This window comes from Cucumis sativus, chromosome 5 (assembly GCF_000004075.3).
Source record: "Cucumis sativus cultivar 9930 chromosome 5, Cucumber_9930_V3, whole genome shotgun sequence".
Taxonomy (NCBI): Eukaryota; Viridiplantae; Streptophyta; class Magnoliopsida; order Cucurbitales; family Cucurbitaceae; genus Cucumis; species Cucumis sativus.
The window spans coordinates 3,116,883-3,143,932 of record NC_026659.2 but is presented as its reverse complement, the minus strand read 5'-3'; the positions used below and the strand labels follow the sequence as shown (position 1 = coordinate 3,143,932).

At 33.4% G+C, this 27,050-nt stretch overlaps 4 protein-coding genes across 12 annotated transcripts; 1 reads left to right on the top strand and 3 right to left on the bottom strand.

The window, feature by feature from the left end:
- Window positions 1-329: 329 nt before the first annotated feature.
- Window positions 330-7,366, bottom strand: LOC101217665 (U-box domain-containing protein 35). Of its 4 annotated transcripts, none has more exons than XM_011656545.2 (10): window positions 7,266-7,366; window positions 6,470-6,702; window positions 5,737-5,858; window positions 5,542-5,663; window positions 5,105-5,295; window positions 4,221-4,552; window positions 3,360-3,461; window positions 2,632-3,060; window positions 1,558-2,307; window positions 330-953 (listed from the first exon to the last, which is right to left on the bottom strand). In XM_011656545.2, the coding sequence occupies exons 2-10, from the start codon at window positions 6,672-6,674 to the stop codon at window positions 771-773; spliced, it is 2,436 nt and encodes an 811-aa protein (XP_011654847.1). In that variant the 5' UTR covers window positions 6,675-6,702; window positions 7,266-7,366; the 3' UTR covers window positions 330-770. The 4 variants fall into 4 exon arrangements, with proteins under 4 accessions (XP_011654847.1, XP_011654846.1, XP_011654848.1 ...); XM_011656544.2 differs by having other exon boundaries at window positions 5,737-5,894; window positions 6,479-6,702; XM_011656546.2 differs by having other exon boundaries at window positions 6,479-6,702.
- Window positions 7,367-10,952: 3,586 nt separating this feature from the next.
- On the bottom strand, window positions 10,953-19,911 carry LOC101222000 (ceramide kinase). Of its 2 annotated transcripts, none has more exons than XM_004143632.3 (12): window positions 19,507-19,911; window positions 18,713-18,868; window positions 18,450-18,617; window positions 18,082-18,174; window positions 17,873-17,965; window positions 17,122-17,335; window positions 16,441-16,537; window positions 15,233-15,382; window positions 14,386-14,487; window positions 13,977-14,294; window positions 13,759-13,825; window positions 10,953-11,398 (listed from the first exon to the last, which is right to left on the bottom strand). In XM_004143632.3, the coding sequence occupies exons 1-12, from the start codon at window positions 19,669-19,671 to the stop codon at window positions 11,261-11,263; spliced, it is 1,761 nt and encodes a 586-aa protein (XP_004143680.1). In that variant the 5' UTR covers window positions 19,672-19,911; the 3' UTR covers window positions 10,953-11,260. The 2 variants fall into 2 exon arrangements, with proteins under 2 accessions (XP_004143680.1, XP_031741644.1); XM_031885784.1 differs by having other exon boundaries at window positions 17,227-17,335; window positions 19,507-19,910.
- On the top strand, window positions 12,070-13,630 carry LOC101222478 (multiple organellar RNA editing factor 8, chloroplastic/mitochondrial). Its single transcript, XM_011656540.2, has one exon. The coding sequence runs from the start codon at window positions 12,230-12,232 to the stop codon at window positions 13,265-13,267; it is 1,038 nt and encodes a 345-aa protein (XP_011654842.1). The 5' UTR covers window positions 12,070-12,229; the 3' UTR covers window positions 13,268-13,630.
- Window positions 19,912-22,262: 2,351 nt separating the features above from the next.
- Window positions 22,263-25,549, bottom strand: LOC105435449 (protein NRT1/ PTR FAMILY 5.10). Of its 5 annotated transcripts, none has more exons than XM_011656537.2 (5): window positions 25,243-25,549; window positions 24,787-25,031; window positions 24,502-24,719; window positions 23,700-24,247; window positions 22,779-23,595 (listed from the first exon to the last, which is right to left on the bottom strand). In XM_011656537.2, the coding sequence occupies exons 2-5, from the start codon at window positions 24,893-24,895 to the stop codon at window positions 22,779-22,781; spliced, it is 1,692 nt and encodes a 563-aa protein (XP_011654839.2). In that variant the 5' UTR covers window positions 24,896-25,031; window positions 25,243-25,549. The 5 variants fall into 5 exon arrangements, with proteins under 5 accessions (XP_031741609.1, XP_011654841.2, XP_031741608.1 ...); XM_011656538.2 differs by having other exon boundaries at window positions 24,787-25,011; window positions 25,243-25,543; XM_031885749.1 differs by having other exon boundaries at window positions 22,263-23,595; window positions 24,600-25,031.
- Between the last annotated feature and the right edge of the window lie 1,501 nt (window positions 25,550-27,050).

Genomic DNA, 27,050 nt, shown 5'->3' with positions numbered 1-27,050 from the left:
GAAAAGTTAATTAGATGATGACTATTGATTGAACCACAACCTAGCTCATTGAGAGTCTCATTTTTCATCAACGTTAATGTGTGACATTTTTCAAGGATTTGTTTTAAATTTTTGGTAATTTATTTTAAGAGTAATAACCCCTTTTTCTTTTGTAAAATAGTCTAATTATATGCAAAAAAAAAAAAAAAGGTTAAAATGTAGTCAACTAACTTTAAGTGAATAGGCAAACTTATCGAGGGGCATATGTGTATAAAATAATGATTATAAAACCATCAAATAAAGAGAAGAGAAAATGAACATAGAAAATTATGTACTTAGTTCACTAATAATGGACGGAGGAAAAATAATTTTATTATTAGGACAAAATAGTGGAATTTTAGAATTAGTGAGTTTATATAACACACTTCTCTCAATTCTAGAGTGCATTCAGAAATAGAAGTAAATCATCTATACATTGTGAAACGAAACTAATTAAAAGAACAATATACAATATTTTATACATCACCTTTTGCTAAACAAAGAAAAACAAAACAAAACTGAATTTTACATTAGATGACAGCATTTTTGTCTTTTAATTAGCTTTCCTACATCAGGATCACATCCTTTCTTGCAAATCAAGGTTTCCTATAAGATCACATCCTTTCTTGCAACTCAAGGTTTGTTGCTAAAAGAAATATGATGAGGATTGGAATTGAAAGTAAAATACTGGCTTCTAACACACTTTCACGTGCTGAACTTTTCAGTTCAAACCTTAAAAATGGATGTTGGTATCAACTTCTTTTGGAGTTCCACTCAACAATTGCAGAGAGCAGACTATAGTTTGGTATTAAATTCTTATCTGGCAACGGCAACTTTGTCATCGGTGAGTTATCGTTCTTCTGAAGCCACTTCTCTATTGCCTGACGATCGTATGTGTATCCATCCGCCGCAACACAAGGGTCATTCATCACATCCTGTCCAGAAATTCAGCACAGCAGTTTCAGGAAAAATATATGTTTAAGAAACAAAACAGAAGAATTTCCAACGAGAGAAAGCCTGAATGGTTTTTATATTTTGAGTTCAGCAATAGTTAAAGAATTTGAACCTTTTAACTTCTTAGCACATTCTAGAGGGCGTGAATTTCTAGTAATCAAACACTAAGTTGATTAAGCCTTTTGGGTTATAAATGGTAGGAGAAAGTATGGGTAGAGGTGTGGAGAATTTGGTGAGCAATTGGGGTCTCGGAGAAGATACTCAGCCAGCCCTCTAGAATGTGCTAAGGAGCTTTGGTTCTCATTTCCTTTCTTGTAACCGTTCTTAGCTTGTTATCATTGTTGTTGATTTTCCTTGAAGTAAATATATAACACAATGGTGTTCCCCTTGTGACTTCTTGGATATTTGTGTTTTTTGTGGGGATTTTCTGTTAGCGGGAAAATAGAATCCTAACAAGCACCTTAACCAGTTGAGTTATGAGCTTATTCCTTCCTATATTGTCCTTATCTGACTTACATTTAGAAACTTTCTAGAGACAAGTTCACCAACTATAAAAAAATATATATCGTAAAACAATAGTCATACCTGAAGTATTGGACAGATGAAATGGTTAGGAATTGCAGCTGGAACTTTGGAGGCCAAATTTCGAGCCTTATCAGCAACTTTTTTCAGTGTCATCAACAAGGGAAGTACTTGGTCCTTCAAGTCAGGCCTATCTTTACGTTGCATCTCGGCACAGCGAAGTCCTAATCTTGCCAATTCATATGTCTCTTCGAGCGGCCAATGCCCAGCCTCTATATCCAGAACGTTAATTAAATTGCTGTTATCAATGGCTGTTTCCACCACATGGGTTAGTGCTACCGCTGGTTTTGCAGTTAGTAACTGCAAGATCACCATTCCAAAAGCATAGACATCAGACTTAGGTGAGATTAATCCAGTTCGTTGATACTCGGGATCTATGTAACAGAGAGTCCCTACTGGTCCGCTATTCATGAATGCAGTAGACATTGAAGGATCTGAATTAAACACTGTAGAAAGACCGACGTCACCGATTTTACTCACAAGGTTTTGGTCAAGTAAGATGTTTGCGGGTTTAAGATCACGGTGGATTATTGATTTTGGTTTTGAGCTGTGAAGAAAGACAAGAGCAGAGGCTATTTCCCAAGCAATTCGAAACCTCTCATACCATGGGATTGCAGGTGTATTGCCTCTGCGGTATAACCTATCCTCCAAGCTACCATTTTCCATGTACTCATAAACTAGACAATTCTTATCCGGACAAGCACCGAGGAGTAGTAGTAGATGGGGATGATGGATTCTGCTCAAGACTTCTAGCTGAAACTCAACAGAGGACATAAAAATTGATTCAAACAGAGAATTTATATCGTGAACTGTGATGGTGAATGATGATAACAAAAAAACAAGCAAATTCAGATAGCACAAAAACCTAGTTGTGAAAATTCTGCTGATTTTGGATAACGATGCTATGAATTCGAGCAACTATTTGAGATAGTTGAGCATAGGCAAATAGGAACAAGAAGCCCTCAGCTATGTCATTAAGGACATAACTAGAACTTAGAAGGCCTACTTTCATCGAAAACGTAACAAAATCCTAGAATCAACAAGTTTTCTAGATGTCCTTTTGAATAATTCACTCACCTCCTGAAGCAATTGCATCTGTTTGTGACTATCTCTAGAATGAAGAACCTTCACTGCTACGGTTGTATGATGCAAACTGCACTTATAAACTGTTCCATGTGCTCCCATTCCAATCTTAAGATCCTCAGAGAAAGATGATGTGGCAGAAACAATATCTTCCCACTGAAAATGTTGATATTGCTGCAGAGGTCCTTGAAGAGCATTCTCATGCTTTCCCTTCTCTTTGGCATTTTGAAGAGCTTTCATCTCTGCTTCCTTCCTATAGATGCCCTCTCTTTCGGCGCGTTCTTTTACATACTTTGCTTCTCTTCTCAAAGCTTCATGTTTCACTCTCTCTTCCCTTGCAAATTCTTTGGCAGCCACCGCTTTGTTGTTGATCTCTTCGAGCTTCCTAGCTTCTTCTGATCGTTGATTATTTAGATGGTTCAGCTGATCACAAACAATAACGAGGTGACCTTTTGTTTCTTGCTAATTGTTATGGTCAAAATAACTTGTACTCTCTCTTAATTGAAATATGTTCTGTTATAAGTTTTTGTTCCTCATGAGAAACAGTTGTTCAAATGAGATTATATATTAAACCTTCCCTAGAAGCCCACAAAAGAGAATGGCACTTGTCGAAATGGTCCTACTTGACGATAATATAATCATCTATCTCTAACCATGAAATAAAAACTGGGGGAGAGAATATTATTCATAGGTTCTAAATGATAAAAAAGAATGGCATCTACCTCTCGAGAAGCATCAATCGTCTCTCGTTGGGCAATTGCAAACATTCCTCTCGCATGTCTTAGTTCGATTCTCAACTTTTCAAGTTCAAAGCTGACATCCGCCTGCCAATTCGAGTGAACAGCTTACATATACAAATATATCATAGTAACATCAAATAAATGAATGTCAGAATGAAAGTTGTATCCTAGAAGTCTTCATAGTGCGAAAAAAGAACTCGTGGATTCAAACTATTGATGAATGGCTTGATGTCTAGCACACATGAAACCGGGTCCACCTGCCAACGAGGAATGATGGCAAATGATCCCAGGATTCTACATCCTTTCATATGCAAATGTATGAGTTTGGAATACAATCTTTCCTTTCCATGATTACGAAAATCATCTCTAACAGAAACAGAATTCAATTCTTAGGATCTGACCTTACCAAACTCGAACGTTACTCTCAAGACTGAACAAAACTTTCCTCAAAGGAGGTGCTTTTATAGAATAAAGTGAAAATTATTTCACCTCGTCAAAAGAACTTGACAAGTAGGCCATAAGCAATATTTTTTGTAGAGAGAGATATTTCATTGATGACTAAATTATTAAAGGAATAAGTAATCTCTCAACTCCCATGGTGAGTTACAAAAAGACTCTCCAAGAAGGAAAAAAGGAAAAAAAAAACTTAAAGCCTAAAGTGGATACAAAATGTTCACACCACTAAAAGCCATTAGAAAAATACGAGATGCATACAATTATCCAAGGATAAATGAAGATTCTCCCATTTGGCTCAAGCCAAGGAGACCAAAAGATTAGCCAAGGTAACACATGAAGTGATTAATTGAAATGACAACAAGCCGAGGGAAATAGCAGATGGATTACCTGACTTTCACATGAGGAATAATCATTAAACATGCCTGAAGATGAAGCTTCATCAGAATTCCAAGACTTGTTCTCTGCTGGCGAGCTTTTACTACTAGAGGCTCGACTCAATGTTTGTATGCAGTCTGAAACATAGGAAGAAGAATGAACGCCATCCACCTGATTCTCAATGTCAACGGATTGACATCTAGAATGGTCGGCTTTAATGGGGCTAGGTTTTTTCGTAAGAAGTGGTTGATTAATGGTTGAAAGAGCTTGAAATCGTTGTAATGGTAGGGAAGGGGAAGGAGAAGGGAAATGAGAGTAAGAGCTAGTTAAGCTTGAACTGCCATCTGCATTAAGAAAAAAGACAGAACTGAATGAAACATTTTATTCTCAATCATTTTTCCTCTAGTTTTATCTCCTAAACAAATCTTAATAAATGAACACATCTTCTACGAGTATAGTTTAGTTAGTTAAACCAGTGAGTTGGAGACTTTATAAGCTACGAAAGTTAGAATCTTTAACAAAAGGCAAAGGTAATGGGCACCAATTCCATCACGCTTATCCACTACTGATAATTAATAAGCTGAGTACCGACCAACTTAATCCTTACAGACACCAAAATCTTGAAGATAAAAATCATAAAATGTAAGCACAAAAAGAACAAAAAAAAAAAAAAATAGCATTTAGCAAACAACCACTGTCTCTGCTTAGATGCAGGTGAACCTTTACAGATGCAATTGTATAGCCTCTAAATATGGATTAATTACCTGATGATTAGCCACCAAGCTTTCAAATATTCTTTAAGTGGTTATTTTTTCAGCTAATACTTCAAAAGTAGTAGACTGGCATATTAAACCAAAATATGTATGGAAATCAAAGCTTAACTAAGTAACGCCTACCTGTAAGGGAGCTAGATGTATAGCTCGAGTAGCTACTTGCAGAACTTTCTTCACTCGCATCATCTCTAATGCTCACGTTCGTATCCATATCAGGCGGTCGTATTGAGGCTAGTTTTCCTTTTGAAATAGCATACACCGTACAATATCTAGGTGCAAGGGCTGATATTCTTGAGGATAGACCGCTTAGTTTCCTACATAAAATGCCATCCAGACACAAGAGAGTCAACAACAGAAAAATATGAGAAAATAAACATAATACTACGTTTTGGTACATATTTCATCTATAATTCTCCATGCAACAAAACGTTTTGTTATGTGAACTTGACTCGTTTCAAATAGACTTAAGGTGTAACAGTAAAGATAAACGTTAACAGCCTGCTAATAAAGTTAAATTTCAAAATAATTAATTAGGATCATGCTAGAAGGTAATTAATTACCTTGAGAATAATCCCTGTGATGAAACCCCTATAACAAGCTTGTTGATTGAACACTTTGTAACCTCTTCTATTATTGCACCTGCTACATCATCTGCTTCAAGAGTTACAACATCAAGATGAACCTACATTTGGAAAGAAGATTTTTGAGTTCTTCCTGTTTTCCTACACACAATTCAAATTAGAGCAAGGCTGGACCTTTCGCTGAGCAAACATCTTTTTAAATGGAAGAAGTTTTTCACTTGTGTGCCACCAGATTTCTTTCCTATAAGCCGCAGCGACATCCTCACGAACTTGTGAAATTGGAATTGCATTTCCCACTGCATCAACATTGGTATATAGCTTGAATATGCAATCTAGGCAAAGTCTAGCGTTAGCCACAAGAATGTATGAGGAAAATTTGATGACCGTTTTGCATTAAATGAAGAATAAAGAATTTGTGTCATATGTGCATCCTACATGTATTAGTCAACACCATCATAAAAACAAATTACATAAGAAATTTAAAAATATAAAAATGAACACAATGTAAATTTGTTCAAGGTTACATTGTGAAGGTAGATTTGCAGAAATATTGGGGATGCTACACAGAATTCCCCTGCTATAATTAAACTAACATAAAAATGCAAGAAAGTTTTTGGATAATCTCAAGATGGTCAAAGAACTGTCTTTTTCAATTTTCAATAGTAGGAACTAGCATAAAGTGAACAATAATGATCAAAATTTGATAAAACATCAACTTTGTACACAGTACAGCACTCTCTAATTAGTGTTAGAAAATAAAATCAATGTTTCACTTGAATGTTGCAGAGAAGGCAATATTCATTTCAAAGTATTTTTCTAGTCAACAGCTTAGCAACCTTACATCCAATTTAAAATACCAAAAACACATTCCATCTTTATCAAAAAAAAAAAAAAAAAAAAGAATTACATGGCTTACTTGGAGTTGGGACACTAGTAATCCTTGGGATGAAGTGCAACAACCTGAAATCAATGATGCCCTCAGGTAGAAACTTTTCCAATGACCACCTAATTATATATTTACTGTTTTTCTTCCCACTGATAGCAACGGCTACAACTGAAGAAGAAGGCAGCAACATATGATTTCTCTTTGCTTGATCTGCCGTCACCTCCATAATTATGCAACTTTTAGCATCAAACCTCCTAAGCAATGGGGAAAGCAATTCAGTTAAGTACACAAATCATTAACAACAAAAATGGAATAATAATTCAAAATGACTCGTATTTGGTGGACCTTCTATCTAAGATATCAAATTAGATACCTTGTATAACATTGTATGTTGGGGAAAAACCTCCCTCTACTACTACAAGAAGAAGAAGCAGAAAAATAACAAAGAAATTCAAAGAAAGTAACAAAACTAGGATCACAAGAATTAACAAGCTCGAAACAGGAAAACAAATCACAAACCAGAAGGAACTTCCACTAATTTAGAGCATCTGTACTACTCAAACTCTTTAATCTCACTTACAAACTAGAGAATACAAAAAAGAATCAAACAGAAGTTAGTCTTACAATAAAACCCCACCAAAAATAACAACAAATGAGGAATTCCCAATTCACGAATTAAAACCAAAACAGAAAAACAAGTCCCAGCTGCATGAAATCCTCAACGAAAATAAAAAATAAAAACAACCCAGTTAAGTTCCTCTCAGCAAGAAGCAAATACAAAAAAAAACAAAAATGGGTAGAGAAAATGAAACAGTACCCTCCACAGGCAGAATTTCCCGTTAGAGATGCCCAAGTTCGCCGTCCCTCAAAACCAAAAAAAAAAAAAAAAAAAAAAAAAAAAAAAAAAAGAAAAGAAAAGAAAAACAGCTGCGTTTGAAAGTCTAATAATAATCTAAAAGAAAAAAGATGGGAATCGTATTAGTGCAGGAAAAGGAAGAAATGGGGAAATGGGTCAAATTGTTTTTGGTTTTCCATTCTTCATTTCTCTGCTAATTGTTGAGAAATGAAGTTGGACTTTTCAAGATGATGAAGTTCTACAGTAATAACTACTCAAATTTGGCGTCAAGGAATAAGAACTAATATTTATTAGACATGCTGTGCTCCCTACTCTTGTAGTGTAGTGCAGCAGAGCAACCATAAATCGCCATGTGAAAACAAAAGGAACCAATTCTTCTACACAATCAAACTTTTATGCTCGGAGAGCTCTACATCATTAATCCATAAATTATCAGTGAATCAAGTTCGACTCATGATTAAAGAAAATTTCAATTTTGTGAATGCTTAACTTTGACTTTGATAAGTATATTAGAATTTCTTTAATTTTCTTCTTAAAAAATTGCTATAATGAAATAAATAATATACTTTCATTTAGAAAAGAAAAAAAATCCCATTCATAGCATATTGCTTTAATCGTCATATCAATTTAAAACTCTAAAGTTATGCATATATATTTCACAAATTAATCCACTTAGTCCTTTGAAGAAAAAGAAAATTTAAAAATTGTTAATTCATATAGTCTACCCCTGAACAAATCTGTACACGTTTAAAGTTAACCCATGGATGATTTACAAAGATAACCATCATAATATGTGCTAAATTGATTGGTTTATGAGAATTTAAAATTATTAAGTTTCAAAATTTAAATAAACATATTTATTTTCTAAAGGATTAAATAGTTTATTTTGAAATTCTATGAACTAAAGAAATGCAAACTACACATAGAGAATGAATTTAAGAAAAGTCAATAAAATAATGTGGATTTGCGTATTTTATTTACTTTTCTCAATAATGATTATAAAAAAAACAAAAACAAAAGTCAATAAAATGTGTATTTTTTTCAACTTTTTTATTTTTTATTTTGTGAGATATTCAATTTTATTTTCTAATAATGTTAAACATTCGGGTGGAAAGTTTGTTGTTAAGTAGTTAGCATTAAATCCATATTCAAACTTCGATAAAATACACTCTCGATCTTAGATTATAGTTTTTGTTTTAGCTTAGAAGCTAAAATGTTCCTTTTAAAACTTTAGTAATCAAACAGACACAATCTTCAAACTTTGCGAAGAACCAAAAGTGCATTTTACCATTTTATAAATTAGCATTTTTAAAAATAGCAAAATAAATTAAAATAGTTACAAGTTATAACAAAATTTTGGATTACATTACTGACTATGAGTGATAGAATTTAGAATTTGATATATATTGTAAATATTTTGTAAAATTTGTTTGTTTTTAAAAATTCTCTTAGCGATAAAAGAAAACTATAAGAAATGACAAAACTACTCGAAATATTTATAAAATATATCAAAGTGTTATTTTATATTTGTTTATAAAAGAAGATATGGATTTTAATTTATTTTTACAACAAATAAGAAGATGATGAGAATTAAACTCAAACTTCACAAAAGAGAGTACTAATTAATATATTATCCTTAATGTATAATTACCTTGACATTTAATTAGGATGATAATTAATTAATTTATTTTACTAAACTATGTTTAATTTGGCAATCTAATTTGTTACCATCTAAATAATAATGTAAATGAATGACATATGATTGTAATCCATACATTATAGACTAATCTTATTTAAAAAATAATTATATATACTAAATCAAACCAAAACTGGGATTCTTTCATCTAAGTCTAAATTCAAATAATAAATTTTTTAATATATATTCAAATCAAAACAATAAAATTGTGCATTTATTTTGTAATTTGAATATCAAACATAAGTTTAATCTTTAAATTCTTGAATAAGTACATGTCAATCACTATTTCGACTTTTTATTCTCTAAAAAACACCTTTATATTTCACATTAAATAATAGGATTGAATAGTCGAGATAATATGTGTTGCTTTAAATTTTCAATACTAATCAAGTGTTCACCCATTTTTCAAAGAAACAAAAGCATTTAATTGAGCAACCAACCACCGATCATAACATACGATGAAAAACCTAAAAGAAAGAAAACTTTTACCTGAAAGATAAGAATTTTATAGGGTAAAAAACATGATAATTAACAAGAGTGTTATGTGTCAATTTAAACATAGTTTTATTAATAAAATATCGATAGTTGTTAATCACGATTTAATTTATTTTTTTAAAAAAATAGAGAATAGTTGAGAGGTTTATTTTATGTCAATTTGGAAGTTTAATAATGCCTTAAATAAACAACTTGTAATTTAAAAAAAAAAAAAAAGAATTAATCAAACAAACAAATAACTTGTAGAAAAAATGCACAAAAAATGATATTATTTGTTTAAAAATGTCTATATCTAATGAAATATCATAGTGGTGAATGTAACGAAGTTTATTATATAATATGAAATAATTTACTCAAAAATATATTTGTAAATTAAAATGAAAACTAAAGATTGTATTTGAATATTAATGTATCTCTTCCTCAAAGTCTATGAAGATGGAATATAATATGGTAACTTGAAAGACTTGGAAAAAGCATGGAATGATCAAATTTTAAATTCAACTCTATGCCCTTCTCAAAACCTAATAAGTTTCTAAATAAATAATAAATAAATGAAATACTCGGGTGTATTTCAAAATGAATATATCCCATCTTACTGTTATCATATTCATAAAAAAATAAATCAAAATATTGAAACTTTTTATCGTGTGTCAAATTATGATTGAACAATTTGGTGAAATGCACGAATATATATGTTGTTAGGGTTGCACTTAAATATTTTCTTAATAAAAACTTTAAATTAAAAAAATTAATATCTTCGAACTTTTTAAAAAAATTGTTCAAATACAAGTATTTGTGTCAATATAAGCACGGTTAAAATGCGAAACTTTTTAATACTAAAGAAGTATGTAAAAATTTGCATTAACCTTCATAGATTAGAAATAAATGAAGAAAAAACTGATATATCATTTAATGACGTGTTAAATTATGAATAGGAGTAGTAGGTACTACTAAATATAATAATTTAATGAGTTCAATCAACTAAACCTATACTCTCGACCAATGGGTTTTAGTCTTATTTTCAAACTCTAATATTGAAAGCAACGCTATAGTTTACTTATTTTAAATAAAGAAAGATTATAGGACTATAGTCTAACATTGAGTAATTACTTCTAAAGTGACATAAACATATGCTCTCATACAAAACTATATATCAAAATTGATGAGCATTTATGTACACATACTTCAAAAATAACATTACAAATTTAATGCTTCCAATCTTTTGAGGACCCCATACATTGCAATTAAGCTTTTTATGATTGCACGAAACAACTAATTAACGATAAAAACACGTCGTTTTCATTCAACGCAAACCATATAAAGATTAAATTGATGATTTATTCTTAGACTTTATCCGTTGGCTTTGATGAAATTTAAAGTAAGATTGCTCTTGATCTAAACATAACCGAATCGATTCAATTTTTTTTTTTTTGATTAGTTTAAATAAAAAAAGAAAAGAAGAGAAACATTTCCTTATTAATAATTCAACCATAAGTTTCGTTCGGTGACTATTATGTTTCAATATTCCAAAGTCTTTGGATGTAGATTACAAAACAAACAAAAATTTTATAAGCAAATAAGCATAACTTTGGAAACAAGAAATAAAAATGTCAGCAAACATGGTTTAAATAATGCAAATTGTACATTTACAATAGTTACAAAGACGGGTACATTTGATTAAACCCCGATAGAAAAACGAAGCATCCTCCTTCGTTTACAAAACTCGAAGGGAGTAGAGAAGAGTATTTGTATAAGAATACCTAATTCAAACTTCAGGGCCAGAAGCAAACAAAGTTATGAGACCACGAAATACTTGGGCTGAAAGTTGGTGTGCTTCAAACAGCTCCCCATCCAAATTCCAAACACTTTGATCACCAAATGAAGTGAATGTGAAAGCTGTAGTCTACACAATCCAATAATCAATTAGAAAAACAAACCATCAAATAAATTAGCTTCCATCATATGGTGTTTGCACAGAGAACGTATGCGAAAATAACTTGAACTTTTAATGCTTTAGTGTCTTAAATAAGACTTAAAAGGTTTTGATATATTTCTAAATGATGATGTGACATGACTATTGAACAAGCACAAACAAACGTAGTAGAAAGTTATGAATACGTAGAGAAAACAAAATGATAAATGTGATATAACTAAGTAGTATATCGAATATATTAACCAAACTAATACCACTAATTTTGTTTTTGGATTTGTTGATGCATTGAGATAAAAAAAAAAGAATATTTATCTCATAAACACATTTTCTTATTATTTAGTCATTAGCAGTAGAGGTGATAGTTTGGTTTTATACAGAGCTAATCAAGAACCAAATCAAACCAATTGATCTTACAATGAAAGACTCAAACCGTTTTATTTGGATAGAGTTATTATTGGTTTGGTTATCTATTTTTGTCATTTTTCTTCAAATTTTTAATTTTTATTTTTGTCATAATAATTAAAATATTAAAAGAAACCTAATAAAGAGCACATATATATATATATATTATTGGTTCGGTTCGGTTCAATTTGACTGGATTTTGATTGATTTTTATGAAAAGATAATTTCGAACCCATAATTTTATATTTGGTTTTCTCAGAATATAAAGACAGATGACCAAATTTTATAGTTAAAGAACCAAACCAATTCGATTGGGTTGGTTTGGTTTTCGATCTCGGTTTTTTCCTAGCAAAAACTACAAAAACCCTTCCCTCGTCCTTGTTTCATCCGTCTTCTCCTATGGCGACTCAGCTCTTCGTCTCTCGCTCTCTCCCTTCTAAAGCCCTAATTTTGTCTTCTATGTTTACTCGTTCGTTTCTCGCTACAGGCGGAGCCACCATCTCCGCCTCTTCTCACTCCTCTTTCTCCCTTCTCCGCCGCTTCCGTCCCCTTGTTGCTATACCCGCCGCTGATTTCCGCCGTCTCTCTCCGGCCCTGACCGTGAGGGATTTTGCTACTCGTGTCGCTTCTTCGTCTCTCAATGATCCCAATCCCAATTGGTCTAATCGCCCACCTAAGGAGACCATATTACTTGATGGGTGTGATTTTGAACACTGGCTCATTGTCATGGAGAAACCAGATGAACAACTCACGAGGGATGAGATTATCGACAGCTATATCAAAACGCTTGCCATGGTTGTTGGAAGTGAGGAAGAAGCTAGGATGAAGATATACTCTGTTTCGACAAGATGCTACTTTGCATTTGGGTGCCTTGTTTCTGAAGAACTTTCTTACAAAATCAAAGAACTGCCTAAGGTTCGTTGGGTTCTTCCTGATTCATACTTGGATGTTAAGAATAAAAGTTATGGAGGGGAGCCTTTTATACACGGACAAGCTGTTCCTTATGATCCCATGTACCATGAAGAATGGATTAGAAACAATGCTAAAGCTGGCGAGAGGAATAAGCGCATTGTTAGACCTCGCAATTTTGATAGGTCAAGAAACTTTGAGAGGAGGGAAAACATTCAAAATAGAGAATTCCCAAATGCTTCTCCCAATCAGCCGCCGCCGTACAACTTTAACAGACCACCTCCACCACCACCAAACAACTATAACAGTCCACCACCTCCACCGAACAACTTTAACAGACCACCACCACCGCCACCGAACAACTTTAAAGGACCGCCACCACCACACAACTATGGAGGGTCACAGCCAAATAACTACTGGGGAGCACCACAGGCAAACAACTATGGTGGACCTTCAAACTCGGGTAGGATGCCGGCACAGAACGATTATGGAGGGCCACAGCCAAATAACAACTGGGGAGCACCATAGGCAAACAACTAGGGTGGACCTTCGAACTCGGGCAGGATGCAGCCTTATGCTGGTGGATTGTCTAACAATGTGCATAACAATTAACAAGAATTGTCCTCAACTGGTCAGGGCAGTCTCAGACTTGCATTATTCATTAGTTCTTTTGAGTTACTTGCTGTTTGGTTCAAACCACAAATCCTAATGGTAATTGAGTATTAGCTTATAGAGTTTAGTTTAGCTTCCTGGTGGGCATATGCTTAAAACCTGTTAGGTGTTCCAGATGCAATTACAATTTAAAATAAACATCCGTGAGATGACGTAATATTCATAATGTTGTGTTATCTTTGTTATGAAGTGCGCAATGATATTGTCTCTTTTGGCCTAGTAGCAAAAACGTACATTATAGTTTAAACTTCACAATACAAGTACTAAGCAGACACCACCATCAAAGTAATTCAAACTACGTTTGTTATTTAGCTAGTGTTGAAATAAAGGATGTAGACTAAACATACCTTATGATGTTCCACAAACTTGAAATCCATTGGATTTCCACCTTTTCTGGCCAGCTGGGTAAGGTGCCTATTCATATCCATTAAAAACAAAGTAAGGCTTGTCAAGAATGAGAGGATCTCCAAACAAAAAATATAAGTAATGAATTGACAAATCCAGTGGAGACTTATGAATGCAGCAGAAAAAGCTCAGTCGACATGATCGACAGAGATTGTTTTACCAAAGATAGAGGGCGTGGTGGCAGTCTCTGATCAAGATAAGATGCAGGAAGCCATCTGAAAGGTGAGCATCAGCTACCAAGCCGTCCGGTGCTTTTTCATTACGACAAGAGATTACAGCAGCACCAATACTTAGGAACCGTCCCTTGGATTTCAACCATCTTGTTTCATCCTGACGTGAACTTGAGCCAGTATGAGAATGCTGTAAGTGTGGCCTTGTGTTACAAATACTACAATTGCTACGGCATAGTACTCTTTTCCCTTTTGCATTAGTGTCTTCTGACTTTGTATCTACATAGGCTATCTCTGCTTCGTATGAACTGTGAAAAAGTCAAGCCACGAGTTTATTCTGTTTGATAACTGAGTTCGAAAGAAATTTAGATGTTTTCAAGTAAATCCGACTGAAGATACCTATGCCTTAAGAACACTCTTGTGCCAGCATAATCATAGCGTCTAGGCCCCATCCATCGTAACTTTTCACTCTCCGTAATGACATCTCCATAAAATCCATATCTGAAAATAAAATATGCACAAATTTGGGGGGAAGCTTCCAAAAGTTCAAGAAAATATGCCAACAAGCAGTAGCTGAAAGATTGTGCTTATTAAGGAAGTTATGCCACCAAACAACCAAATTAATGCAGTCCAATAGTCCAGAATTGCACATTGTTTCTTAACAAATTAGAGACAAACTTTGCATAAAATAAATTGTGCACGAATTATGCGTAGGCCTTAGAAAGACCATGATTTTCGTGCAGAATGTATTTTCTGGAAAGACCTATTTGTTCGTTTCCAGGTTTGATACCAAATGATAAATGAGCTCTACCAAGATTTGTCAAGCATTTGGTACCGGAGTTTCTTCGTTTTTAGCAACAAAATTAACCAGAAGTAAGACCAAACTGAGAGTAAGCAGCATAAACAAAATGGATTTGTAAATGAGAAATAAAAGTTCATGTATTGCATGCCAAATCGAGTTTCAATTTGGAGTTTTACTACTGCAACTAAAATTAGCCATATATGTACATATGCTTCTTTTGAATCAATAAACAGCAAACTTATAGCTAGTTTATTGTTCTTGCAAGAAGAAAATATGTTCTTGAAAGCCATTAAGCCTATGCACACAACAAATCAACTTCCTGGAAGATAACAAACCAGAAGTAAAGAGTGGATAGAGTTGCGAAAAAGAAAAACTAATTCAATGAAAGCTTAATTATCATCCTATTTGAAGTATAAGTATAACACAATGAAAATGAGAATGTACCCAGCAAAAGAAGCCGCATAGCGTACACAAGGATCAAACTTTGATGTTGGAGTCTTTTTCCACCTTACTACTTGAGCTATATCGAGGTGGACTCTTTTACCCAAGACAATTTGGAGGGTTGATGTAATAGGATCTCGGCATCCAGTAGAACTGCAAGGATAGAACAGCCTCAAATTAAAATCTTCCCATTTATTAGTATGAGTTCCAGCACATTTTTGCAGTCTGCTTTGAGTCAACTCAAAAAAAAAAAAAAAATGAAAAAGAAAAAAAAAAAAAACCGTCTAGTAACATTCATGAACATAAACCAGAAGGTGGTGCTTCAAAACCAAACAAAGGGAATAGGAGCATCGACTTGTTGATAGAGATAGATCTTTAATGACCAAAATATTATTCAACAAAAACAATACTGATTATTGGCGAACCGGAACCATAAATTTTGTATTTTAACAAGAAACATAACTTTTTGTTGAAAAAATGAAAACAGAATGATGTTCAAAAGATACAAACTTTTGAAGTGAGGAGAGAAAATAGAACAATAAATCAAAATTATAAAGGAATGATTACAGCACCCAAATAAAAAATATGTCATGTAAACTAATAAAAAGATTAGAAACAGAACACCATAGAGAAGTTTTGATACGAGCTGATTCAAAACGAAAAAGCAAGGAAAGTGCTTGTTTCAGAGATAGACCTCTCGTAAATATTTTGTTACAAACACCAACTGGCAACTATAACGTATTATTACCCAGCTGAATTTTGGGTTTCAAGGTGTGGCAGAGAAGAATTTGGCTTAAGGTTGAAAGATAGGAGGGGATTTCCAGCTCTCTCGAGAGTGCTGCAGTGTTTCGTGACTGTTATGCTTTCTATTTGCAATTGTTGTTTCTTTGTGTTATTTTGGCTTAGCAACTTCGATATCATTGTGAACTAGTGGTGGAATTCATTTTTGAATATAACATCGAAACAGGGAGCGTCCTCCCTATTTTTCTCTATCCTTTGTTCGGTGATTTTACTAAGTGCAGGTAGGGTAGATACCTAACAGATTGTAGTTAGAAGAGTCGCTAGAAAGATTATACGATATAGAAGCAAAAATATTCACTAGAATTTTTAATCTAACTCCTAAATATTAAAGAATTTTCATGCTGGAACTTAAAATTGAACGATTAAATGCAAGTTGATGTAGACATGAGTTGCAAGATAAGAAAAGGTACCACATCACAATAGCGTCTGTTGAGCCCGCAGGAATGATTCCGAATCGAAACCATGTATGAAATGCTGGAAATTCAGAATCATGATCTGTTGAGTTCCCTGGTAAGAAGATTGAAAAGTGTTACAACTGAGTGACATCAGTTGAGGAGCAAAGAACCAGGGGACAGGTGAGGATTGAATATTGCCATTGTAATTTATTGGCTTCACCTCTAACAGTGTGAAATATTCTATCCTGTATCCCAAGAACCATCTTTACTCCCTGAATTTTAGACATATCCAATGACACATCAGTGAACTACCTATAACCAACAAACCAAATAATTAAGGCCACATTTGGCAACGATTTTGTTTCTAGTTTCTTGTTTTTAAAAATTAAGCTTATAAAAACTATCACCTATATTTTCCTTGCTTAGTTTTTCACTTCTCATACAACTTTTGGAATTCTAGCCAAATTTAAATAAACAAAGAACAGGTTAATGAAAGGTGAAAGCTATTATTCTTTTCTTTTAGTTTTTCTTCCCTTTTTTAAAATTTAGCTATGATTTCAGAAAAAAAAAAGAAAAGAAAAGCTATGTCAGTAAGTAAATAAGCATAAATTTTAAAAACAAAACTAAAAGCAAAACCATTATCAAATGGGCCCTATGATTTTCATTTGAAAAAGAAATGTTTTCCAAAGTACATACGAGAAGTTGAGAGTCCTAATCCACCAGACTTAGAACTTGACAGGAGTGGTGCCTGATCTTCACTTCCATTGACAATTGCATTTATCGCTTCATTAGGATAGTTACCTTCAGCCTGCCGGCAGTCTATGATATCTGAAGGTGTTGGTGGGTAATGTGCCAAATGCCTCGACAAAAGAAAACCATTGAGGATCTCATTGAAGAAACCATCTCCACCCTGGGGACAAATACAGCAAAAAAATAAGATAGAGACACAAACAGAGAAAGAGGAAGAGCAGGAACTTGCAAAATCTTTCAGAGCAAATATCAGTTATTTAGGTGACTGAAATATAAAAAGTTAAAACAAAATAAGAAGAATCGCTGCAGTATCTTTACAGAATCAAACATCATGTATTTAGCCACAATGTTATGACGACCAAGTTGGAGCACCAACAGACAAGCTCTAGGTTTTACATTATCTAATACTATATGCCTCTAAAAATAGAAATATGAGCAGTATCATGTTCCCAAAAATAGCTAATTGCTCGAATTTGACGTTGGAATTGAAAAGATGCAAATTCTTTTTATTGGGGAATCACTTATTAAATAAGACAAAAAACTTCTGGGGCAATGCCGTCTTTATAGGAGAAATGGAGGGTTGAAAACAAACAATACATATGATTGACTAATTGGTAATTGCTCCATAATAATATAGCTTGACCTGATTTATCCATCTTGGAGTTAAAAAGTAAAAACGCAGAGATCTCTTACTTACAACAGCAACAATACCATCATACATTTTAAGGTCCTTGTTTGAAGTAGATGCCATTACATCAAATGCATGATTTGCCCTTTCGGTCACAATCACCTGAAATAGGGCAATTTTTTTAACCATCATGAAATGAAAAAATAAGATCAAATTGTGATTAATGCATGTATTTGGTAACAGTACATACAATCACAAATATTAAAGCAAAGTTTTACCTTTGTGTTTATTTTAGCCCGTAAAAATATGGGAACCACTGCTTCCCAGGTTCTACTTCCTATCCCTTTCCCACTCCTTGGATTAACAAAAACCTAGTCCGCCAAAAAAAAGCTTAATAAGTATCAAAAAACAATACTAGGTCACTTATATATATTAACCAATCAACAGGAAAAGATGAGTAATTGGATCAAAATTTTGATTTAAAAGATCAAAGATGTGAAACATTCATCTCGTCCAATTGAATAAGGATGTCCTGGATCTAACTTGCTGTTCTTTTGATAGAAGTACAAGAAGCTCAAAATTTTAAGTGTAGTCAATACCCTATCACAAACAAAATGAAAATTGGTCTATGGTTACCATCACTTACAAGAAGATTCTTTGGTCTCTCATCTTGAAGGACCAAAGATGCATCAATCTGATTTACCCACATCTGACATGTTTGCTGGTCTTTATGGCCGAACGTAAATGTAGTCAGGACCCACTGAGCAGGCTGAGATTTTGATCTTTGAAAACTGTACACTTTAAATCTATACATCTGTTTCAGTAGCAAATAACAGTAAGCATAACGTATTAACACAATAAAAAATCTAAGGACGTGAAGAAATAATCAACAAATGAGCAACGAAAAACCTCGTATTCATCACATAATATACAGCTTGGAGCAACTGCAAGTTTTGATTTTCGAATCACTCCAAAATTGTCAAACTCAACACCATATACATCAGAAAAGTTGACCTCTGCTGGAGCTTCAGGAGCAAGCTTAATGCCCAAGCAATCTGAACCATCCTATCCAATTCAATTGTACAAAACTGATCTTAAGAAGATATTATATTTGTCATTAGCATCAGAATAAGAAAACCACTACCATTCCATTTTAAACAATATCGAACAAACCACTTCCCATATTTGAGTTCAACAATTGCAAGGTGGAAACCATATCATCTCAGATGACAATTGATGCTTATCCACTAATTATACGCAGATCGACACCACTTTCCATACATCAATAAAAAAAAGATAGAGGAATAAGATAGGCATAGAACCTATAAAAGCCAATGGAAAGTCACAAATTAGCTAGACCAAGGATAAGTGAAATGCAATATCTTAAAAAGTATAGCCATTTTGGGTGAAAGACAAAACGAAAGACAGCACAATATCATATTCATACCATTATGAAAATATGAAGATACGTTGTTTGTTCCTAATACATGAAATGAAAATAAAAAAGATATGTCCATAAACACTCCTCAACACAAAAAAAAAAACGCTAACACATGTTTCACCCAATAAGAGAAACCAACGACCCACATGAAGAAAAGACGAAAAGACGAACAGGGATCAAAGAAACAAGAACAATAGAAAGAATCCAAGAATGTGGGTCAAATTCAAAATTGAGGAAACCCACATAGAGAAGAAGAAATTACAGTTTCAGGGGAGTCAACCGATTCCCAAAACAAGCCATCTGAATTGGAAGTGAGTAAGACCTCGCCGTAGCCATCCAAGAAGAAAATGGATTTCAGAATCAACGTCTGGTGATGATTTGGGTGAGATTGACCTCCCAAGGCGGAGCAGCTTTGTTCCCGCTCCATAGAAGAAATGGGAAGAACTTCAAATGGCGCTGATTCTGAAACCTACAAATTGGCTGGTTGTTGGTTGAAGATCCATTTTAGTAAGCAAAAGTCATAAGGGAAACGCTGGGTTTCAGCTGAGAATCAGAGGATGTCAATGGATCTTGAAACGAAGAAGGAAACGACTGAACACGTGTTCATCAAAAAATCACATTTTTGGAAATAACTAAACGAGTAAGAACGTTGGATGATTTGGTCGCTTTGAAAATCGATTGAGATTTTTCTTTTTCTTTTCTTATCGATTAATTATATTTATAATCTTTGTGTCAAATTAGAATACATTTCAAATCAAAACCAACAATCAAAATTAAAATTCTTAACTGTAAATCAAGCTATTAAATTTTATTTCTCTTAAACGTTCATCATCAACCGTTTTTGTTAATCGGTGAACTAAAATTAAGCGTTTTCTAACGTGATATTAAGCGTTTTCTAATGTGATAGGGACCTGTTAGACACAAGCTTCAAACTTTAACCATATAAGGAAATCTTCGTTGTGATTATGAAATTCGTTCATTTTGTTTGAACATATCTATTAATTTGAAAGTCCCGACGTTATGATATTTTGTCAAATATCTTATAGTATTTATTAAAGAAATCTTTTTATCGAAAGATAAAGAAATATTATTAAACTACAACTTTTCTTATTATTTAGGAATCTTGGTATAAGATTGTTTCTTTCTAATATGGAAGAAGTTATTTGCATAAGATATCTAGGGTTATATATATATATATATATATATATATATATATATATATATATATATATATGCGAAGATAGGTGGTTCGGTTGGAGTGATGAAGAAATTATATAGTGGAAAGATATATACACGAACGCGTTCGCTCCACTAAACAGAGTTGAAGGTACAATAGTTATTGCATAACATCTTATTTTGACTCTGTTGTTTGCATTATGAGAAGATAAGAAATATGTACGAAGACTACTGAATCGATGGATCAATTCACTAAGCAAGAGGAGTTTGGATTAGTCTTAGAAGAGATTTGTATTACCTTAGGGGAACCTACCTGAGTTTTCAGTTATGGCTATAACTATTTAATGTAACTAGTGAGATAAGTTGTGTATGATGAATATCAATAATATTTCTTATCTAAGCAAATATGCTCTCCAGTTGTAGGTCGTATTTGCCAAACTGGATTACCAAAGTGTGCTGTATTATTTGTCTTCTGCTTAGTTATTATTGCAGTTAAATTCTTGTGATAGAGTTAAAGGGCATTTAACCCTCACTTTTCTTCCAATATTAGTCTTTTGGATTTTTATTAGTTAAACAAATTGAATTTGGAGGATTTGAAACTTTGATGTATGCTAATGAAATTATGTTTTAGCTAGAATGTAATTTAGATTATTATTATGTGATTAAATTTAGTAATTATCATTTATTAATATGAGATTAGTACTATACAAAAGAGAAAAAAAATTGACGAACAATAAAAACTATTTTAGATTAAATTGTAAGTTTAACCATCAAACATTTTATCTTAATATTGTTGTGTCTCGCAGATGTTTGCTTTCAAATTATATGTTTTAATTAGTTAAATTATGTGAACTTAATCTTGTAAGATTTAGGAACTCTGACTTTGATAAGAACGTTGTAATATAGTTAATAATTGATTTTAATGGTCGGGTGCCAAAAATGCATTACAAAAATGTAAAACCTCTGAAACATTAAAAAAAAAAGAAAAGAGAGAGACTTGATTTTAGATTTTAGAAAATCTACGACTGGATTTCCATTAATTTCTTTTAATTTTGTCTATAAAATTACCTCAGTCTGGAAACAACCAATTCATAGATCAAGCCAAAGATACTCACATGATGGCAAAGGAATATCGTTTAAATACAATTGATATAAAAGTTATAAGAGATGTTTGAGACAAGGAGTGAAGTTGTGAACGTTTGGATCATACAGTGCAAGGAGTTGCATAAAATTGATATTTGTTAGTTGATGGATCCACAAACTCATTGAACTAAACAAGAAGTGAAGTTTACAACTCTACACTTTCTGAATCAACAAAAAAATAGACTTAAATAAACCCTTTTGAACTAGACAAGGGAAGTTACCATTATCATCATGAGAAATGTGGATGAACATCACCTTTTAGAAAACATGAAATAAATGAAAATTATCGTTAATCAGAAGAAGAGTTAGAGTAAACTTTAATCCTCATGAAAACCACACCTTTCAGCCAACCACAAACCTTCGACGACGACTTCAGCACACATCAAATACAAAAGCATGTTACAAAAACCACGCATGGTTGCAAAAAGATTCTTAGATGATAAACCAATGACAAGTATGTTAAATAATCAACTTACCAAAAAACTTAAGTCGATAGATGAAGATTAATTTAATATTATATCATTTAACATCTCATTCACTTGTACACTTGAAATATGTACCCATCAAGTGAAAATCAATGTTAATTCAAGTGACTAACATTGCAATAGTTTGAACACAACCTAACTCTAAACCCTGTGGAGGATCATTCAACTAACATAAACAAAAAAGAGGTTCAAGAAGGATTGTCCCTTTGAGAGAAGACATGAACTCAATCATCTTATTGAAACAGAGGGAATATGAATATTTTTCTTCAACATTATTTCTATCTCCCAAATAGACCAAGCATCGACGAACTCATTAGAAGACAAGAATGTTAAAAGATCTAACCATTTATCCTCACACACTGTTTCTTAGTGTACAACTTCCAAGAATGAGGGAATCAAACCTTCAGAAACTCTTTAGCCAGGCTAAAAAATAACATGCTCAATCGTTGATTTAGCTATTCTCAGTCCTCAAGCAAGTCTTCATGATCTTTTACCGAAGCCCCATTAAAGATGAATAAAAGCACAGATACATAGTTAGCAAGAGCTACAAAAAGCTAATTCCAGCACCCGTTTCCCAAAAAAATAAAGAGAGAACCAAGGAAATGACTTCCATATTCTTTATTCTAATTAAGAGTTTTGATAAGTGATGTACTCAGATAGATTTCACAATATGAAAATATATCCAATAATCCCAAAGCTTTAAATAACAATGCTTCATAAGAAATTAAACTTACGTGGTGTTCCCCTTAGTATAGATGTAAGTTCTTGCCAAACACAGGAAAGCAATCAACCCAACAACACTAAGCCCAGCAAGCAACCAGTAGAAGTAATCAAGATGAGCTTTGTTGAGATTATTGTCAAACCAGCTTTGTTTCCCATCCCCACTAGTTAACTTTTCGATGGCAGAGATGAGAAAGCTGCTTAAAAAGCTGCCAATGCCAAAAACACTCAAGTACAAGGAGACACCAATGCTTCCTAATCCACTCGGAATTTGGTCATAGAAGAACTCCTGCAAACCAACCGTGGTGAAAGTACTGGCTACTCCAAATATTACATATTGAGGAACCAGCCACCATATACTCAAAGGAATAGTCGCCTTTGGCAGATCAACTAAACCATATTCTTGAGCTGTTTTAAGCCTTTTTACCTCTACTAATGCAGCAACAACCATGCAAATAATGGATAATAGCATCCCAAATCCAATTCTTTGTAGCATTGTGATTCCCGAAGGTTTTCCAGTGAACTTTCTTGCAGTTGGAATGAGTGTACGATCATATATCAGGAGGGAAATGATAACAGTTAGACTCATAAAAGATTGAAGTGAAGCAGCTGGTACTTCAAATCCAACAACTATTGATCTGTCCATTGTCACTCCTTGTTTTGTAAAGAAAGTTGATATCTGAGACAATACAATAGCAAATGCTAAGCACGTCACCCAAATTGGAATGAGCCTCAGTACTGCTTTTGCTTCCTCAACATCATTGATGCTACATGCTTGACTTTCTTCCTTCAAACTATTAGGTACGATCAAAGCTTTATCGAGAAACCTACAACATTATAGAATCCATTAAGGAAACCATTCCTGGCGAGAACAGAAATACTCTAAAGGTGAGAAGCATAATTTTACCATTCTTTTAGACATTTAATTTACCTCAATTGTTTAGAGTTATGATGCAGTAAAAGGCCATGAGTTTCCTCTTCATGAGCTATCTCTGAAGAGTTTACTTGCCAATTTTTTATTGCAGTGATAAACACCCGTCCAATTCTTACAGATGGGTTTTCCTCAACTCCTCTGTTACTGAACCTGTACGTCCTAGTTCCAAGCAAGAATACCGCAAATCCAAAAGCCATTGCAATACAAGGAATTCCAAACCCAAGACTCCAACTGAGGTTCTCTTGCACATAGCTCATGATATTAAGAGTTGAAAGGGTTCCAAAAGAGATACCCAAGTACCACCAATTGAAGAAAGAGCTTTTAGCTTTTCTCTCTTCTGGATGCTGTTCATCAAATTGGTCAGCTCCGAAAGCTTGGATGCAAGGCTCGTGTCCCCCTTTACCAAATGCCACCAGATACAAGGAGAAGAAAAACAAAATTACTTGGACTAGATTCGGGGAACATGGCAGAAATTTTTCAGTCTGTTGGCAGGCAGAAATGCCGAGAGAAGGTAATGCTGCAGATAAGGCCAACAACCCAAGGCCCTAAATTCCAGAAACAACAAAAGGAAAAAGTGACACACTGAATATTTTGAAAGTTTCAGTTTATGAAGAGAGAACTATTTCGAAATTTCCAGTTATTTCCACTATTAAGTATTACGTGAAAGAACAGGAATCAAAATAATTCTAAATTAACAGATCCCGAGCCGATAACTTGTATAGTGTTGTGAGATTTTATATAGTTCGGATTTGGAAAAGAAAAGCAATAAAAGAGTAAGAGCATAGAGTGGTTTAGGAACCAGAACATAAAGAGCAGTGAAAAGAACAATGGTACGGTATTGTCCAAGGACGCAATCAGCGAGAAAGGCGCCGAGTAAAGGTAGCAAGGCTGCAGTACCAGACCAGGCATTGACATTCTTGGCTGCCGTGGCAGTCGACTGCTGGAGCTGGTCCGTTAAGAAGTTAATCAAATTGGAGGAGGTTCCAAACAAGGCGAATCTCTCCGCAATCTCCACCCCTGACCAAGAGGATACAAAAATTGGATAGGGAAAGAGAAGAAAGAGAAGACACTAATGATGATTTACCAATGATGATGGAGGCGGATCTCCAGCCGCCGGAATTGAATCTGCTGGCTGGGTTGCCCTTGTAATCAACTGCCCCCTCCACCGTCTCATCCAACAGAGGAGCCTCCATTTTGTTGAACACTCAACAGCACTTAGTCCAGGCTTTGAATATCCAACATATATAAAAGCCTCATATATTTCCTCTAATCTTTATCATTGCATCAATCTTATCCTCAGACCATTCATCTGCAATGATATTCACAAACCTAAACCGAAATCAATAATGTTGTTAGAACTTCAAATTTTCTATACCCATCACAAGATAGAAACAAAAAATGTACTGTTCTACCGTATCGCTTGGCCTAACAAAAAGTAAAAAAATGGAAACAGAGACCTTCCAAAGGATAAAGAATAAACTAACATACTTTGATAGACATTAACAGAGTTTAAACATAAACTTAACGATCCAAATATTACCAAAATTGAGTTGAATTGCTACTAGAAGATGTTGGCATTGGTACGACACTACTCCAAGTTTATCCAAAGAAGCGAAACAGCATGAAATGTAGTCTGATTGGTGATGGAATAAGTTGGATTTCGCCGTTGTGTCATCTTCAAGATATGGACAAACTGAATTGAGGCGAAAAGCGGCGAAAGTCGTTAATCAGCCAAGACAAAGGAAGCGCCACGGCTGCATTAATGGGTGAAAGCGGCCGGTTTGTTTCGTCACTGTCTTGAGCTTGAGTAGCACCGACACCCTTGAGCCTACTTGAAGAGAAATGCACACAAGATAATAAAGAGAGAAAGCAACTCAGCGTGGACGGTAGAAAGATGATGGCCGTTAATTTACGTGGCATTATTTTGAATATTTCAAAATTTTAAAAAATAGTAGATTTTGCAAAAATATTTATGACTGAGTTTAGATTTGATAATTTTATTTTTTTAGGTAAATTAATTTAATAATTTAAGAAAATGAAGTGCTAAATAAATGAACCAATTATGTAATTCATTTATAGTCCACTAAGTTTCTTGAACTGTTATATTCATTTATTCTTATCTCCAACACGTTTTTTTGAGTGAAGTGAGTGATTTATAATTTTAGTGGACCATACAATACATTGAGATGCTAAATATATCAAAACTTTGGACTAAAAAATTGTCTCAATCTCTCTCTTTTTCAAACATATTTTAATGTCATACTTTAATTCAAGTTCGAGATAACGAGCTGCCCATTATTGTCTATTTTAATTTTGATTATATTTGTACGTATTAAAAATATAAATTATTTTAGTTTGAGAATAAACAATTAAAATATTGTAACAAAGAAATTTAAAATATAGGAACTTTCGCAAAAATAGCAAATAAACATTTAATAGACATATGATATATCTAATTACTTGTTATATTTGTTATATTTACGATATGAATAAAATGTCATGAGCGACGTTTTTTTAAATATTTTTATGGGATGCAATTTTCCAAAAATATAAGAGTAATGGGTATTTTAAAAAATACCAATTACTATATCTTGTAAATAATAAATATTGTAACACTAACAGAATTTTGGAAAATATTATTTATTGTATCTAGAGGTTAATACTGCAGAGTGAAGGAGAAAACTACTTTTGAATTTTCAGTTGTTTCCGCTATTAATTATTATGAGACACATTTAATTTAGTTGTTAGAGATTTTTGAAATTACATTTTTAGAGAAAGAGTTTGACAAATTTGATGTGAAATGTCATAACTATCCTCGTAAATATTCTCGTAAAAAGAAGCATATGTAAAAGCACTCCAAATGAATTAACGTGGTAGAAATTCGATATTTATCTCAAAGATATATTGCACTCCAAACTTTTAATATGCGTTCCAAAATTGAATTAAGATACATATTTAGTATCCATCTCATACCTTCTAAACATTTACCGTATGCGTTCTTAAAGTGAATTTTTACATTTTTTTTTACTTTTTAGTTACAAATTTTTATCTCAATTACAATAGCATATGCCCAATTCCTACAAATGGGTTTTATTGTTAACAACTTTTCTCTTTCTTCTTTTCTTAGTCTATTCATACCAAATTTTGGCAACCAAGATCAATTTACAAATTAGAAAATTTTAAAAAAAAAAGCAAGAACTCAGAAAAAATAGTAGAAATCAAAAAATAGTTTCTACACAGAGAACAATTTCCAAAAAAATCAACAAAGAACGATTTAATTGGAGGTGGAGAAAGTTTTCTAATTTGTAAGAAAAAATTATACCCATTGTCATCCAAGTTTCCATTGTC

Coding starts and splice junctions, on each gene's coding strand:
- LOC101222000 (XM_004143632.3), bottom strand. CDS start 19,671: ATGGAGCGGGAACAAAGCTGCTCCGCCTTGGGAGGTCAATCTCACCCA. Junction 18,869..19,506: donor CGGTTGACTCCCCTGAAACT/GTAATTTCTTCT, acceptor TGAATTGGATAG/GATGGTTCAGATTGCTTGGG. Junction 14,295..14,385: donor AGAGTGTTCTTAAGGCATAG/GTATCTTCAGTC, acceptor ACTTTTTCACAG/TTCATACGAAGCAGAGATAG.
- LOC105435449 (XM_011656537.2), bottom strand. CDS start 24,895: ATGGAGGCTCCTCTGTTGGATGAGACGGTGGAGGGGGCAGTTGATTAC. Junction 24,248..24,501: donor TCACTGCTCTTTATGTTCTG/GTTCCTAAACCA, acceptor TCTGGAATTTAG/GGCCTTGGGTTGTTGGCCTT. Junction 23,596..23,699: donor CATAACTCTAAACAATTGAG/GTAAATTAAATG, acceptor ATAATGTTGTAG/GTTTCTCGATAAAGCTTTGA.
- LOC101217665 (XM_011656544.2), bottom strand. CDS start 6,674: ATGGAGGTGACGGCAGATCAAGCAAAGAGAAATCATATGTTGCTGCCT. Junction 5,664..5,736: donor AGATGTTTGCTCAGCGAAAG/GTCCAGCCTTGC, acceptor TTCCAAATGTAG/GTTCATCTTGATGTTGTAAC. Junction 3,061..3,359: donor CGATTGATGCTTCTCGAGAG/GTAGATGCCATT, acceptor GTTTGTGATCAG/CTGAACCATCTAAATAATCA.
- LOC101222478 (XM_011656540.2), top strand. CDS start 12,230: ATGGCGACTCAGCTCTTCGTCTCTCGCTCTCTCCCTTCTAAAGCCCTA.